Source organism: Bombina bombina, chromosome 4 (genome assembly GCF_027579735.1).
Source record: "Bombina bombina isolate aBomBom1 chromosome 4, aBomBom1.pri, whole genome shotgun sequence".
NCBI classification, from domain to species: Eukaryota; Metazoa; Chordata; class Amphibia; order Anura; family Bombinatoridae; genus Bombina; species Bombina bombina.
The window spans coordinates 29,527,157-29,528,388 of record NC_069502.1 but is presented as its reverse complement, the minus strand read 5'-3'; the positions used below and the strand labels follow the sequence as shown (position 1 = coordinate 29,528,388).

The 1,232-nt window shown below is 35.5% G+C and overlaps 1 protein-coding gene across 1 annotated transcript; it reads right to left on the bottom strand.

The window, feature by feature from the left end:
* Positions 1-358: 358 nt before the first annotated feature.
* On the bottom strand, positions 359-865 carry LOC128656814 (gastrula zinc finger protein XlCGF26.1-like). Its single transcript, XM_053710978.1, has one exon. It carries the CDS (start codon positions 863-865, stop codon positions 359-361), a length of 507 nt encoding a protein of 168 aa, XP_053566953.1.
* Between the last annotated feature and the right edge of the window lie 367 nt (positions 866-1,232).

Genomic DNA, 1,232 nt, shown 5'->3' with positions numbered 1-1,232 from the left:
TCTTTGAACTTTTTTCGTCTCAGATAATTTTTTATATTCTGTTTTACTTTATAATATAGGAGCCCATCTATTTGTAAATGTTTCCCTTTTGCATAAACCTTTTCATACACTTTATGTTAATAAATCGTTTTTTAACATTCCTTAATCCATTGATGAGTTTAGAGATGGTTCTTGTGTATAAAATGTTTCCCACACGCACTAAACACATAAGGCTTTATATCAGGAGTATTGCATTGACATTATTTGTCTCGTCTATTTCAATAGATCTATAATAAAGTTGTGACCCCTTTATGAATCATTTGGTAAGGAAACAGACACTTTTTTAGTTGTAGTAATTGGTATAAATGTGAGTTGTCATCTATGTATGAATCACCAGATGTCTTATAAGTGAAATTTTTGCAGAAAAACCTTTACCACAATCATTACATTTGAAAGGTTTTTCCCCTGTGTGAGTTGCTCTATGTTTCTGAACAGTCCTCTTATCTTTAAAGCTTTTGTCACACTCTGTGCATTCAAAAGGTTTCTCCCCTGTGTGAATCATTTCATGTAACTGAAGACTTCTCTTATCTGTAAAGCTTTTGCCACACTCGGGACATGTAAATTGTTTCTCCCCTGTATGAACCTTTTTGTGAGCTCGAAGATAATCTTTTCTTGCAAAGGTCTGAGGACATTCTGTACATGTGAATGGTTTCTCCCCTGTGTGAATGCTTTGGTGAAGTTGCAGACGGTCTTTTCGTGTAAAGCTTTTATCACACTCTGTACATGGATAAGGTTTCTCTCCTGTATGAATCATTTGATGAGATAGGAGATAGCTTTTTCGTGTAAAACTTCTCTCACACTCTGTACATGGATAAGGTTTGTCCATTGTGTGAATGTGCTGATGAGATTTAAGATTTTGTTTATTCATAAAACACTTTCCACACACTGAACACACATAGGGTTTCTCACCTGTATGACTTCTTTGGTGAGTTTGGAGATGGACCTTTGTTATGAACCTTTTCTCACACTCAGTACATGCATAAGGTTTATCCCCTGTATGAAACCTTTGGTGACTTTTGAGATGGTGTTTTTTTGCAAAATGTTTACCACATTCTACACATATGTAAGGTTTCACCCCTGCATTGATCAAGCTGTGTCTGGTAAGATAATTCTTATTAGAAACATTTCTCCCATAATCTTCACTGCAGAAAAGGCCCTCCCTTGTGTCAGTCATTTCATGTGACTGAAAATTC

Coding starts and splice junctions, on each gene's coding strand:
- LOC128656814 (XM_053710978.1), bottom strand. CDS start 865: ATGGACAAACCTTATCCATGTACAGAGTGTGAGAGAAGTTTTACACGA.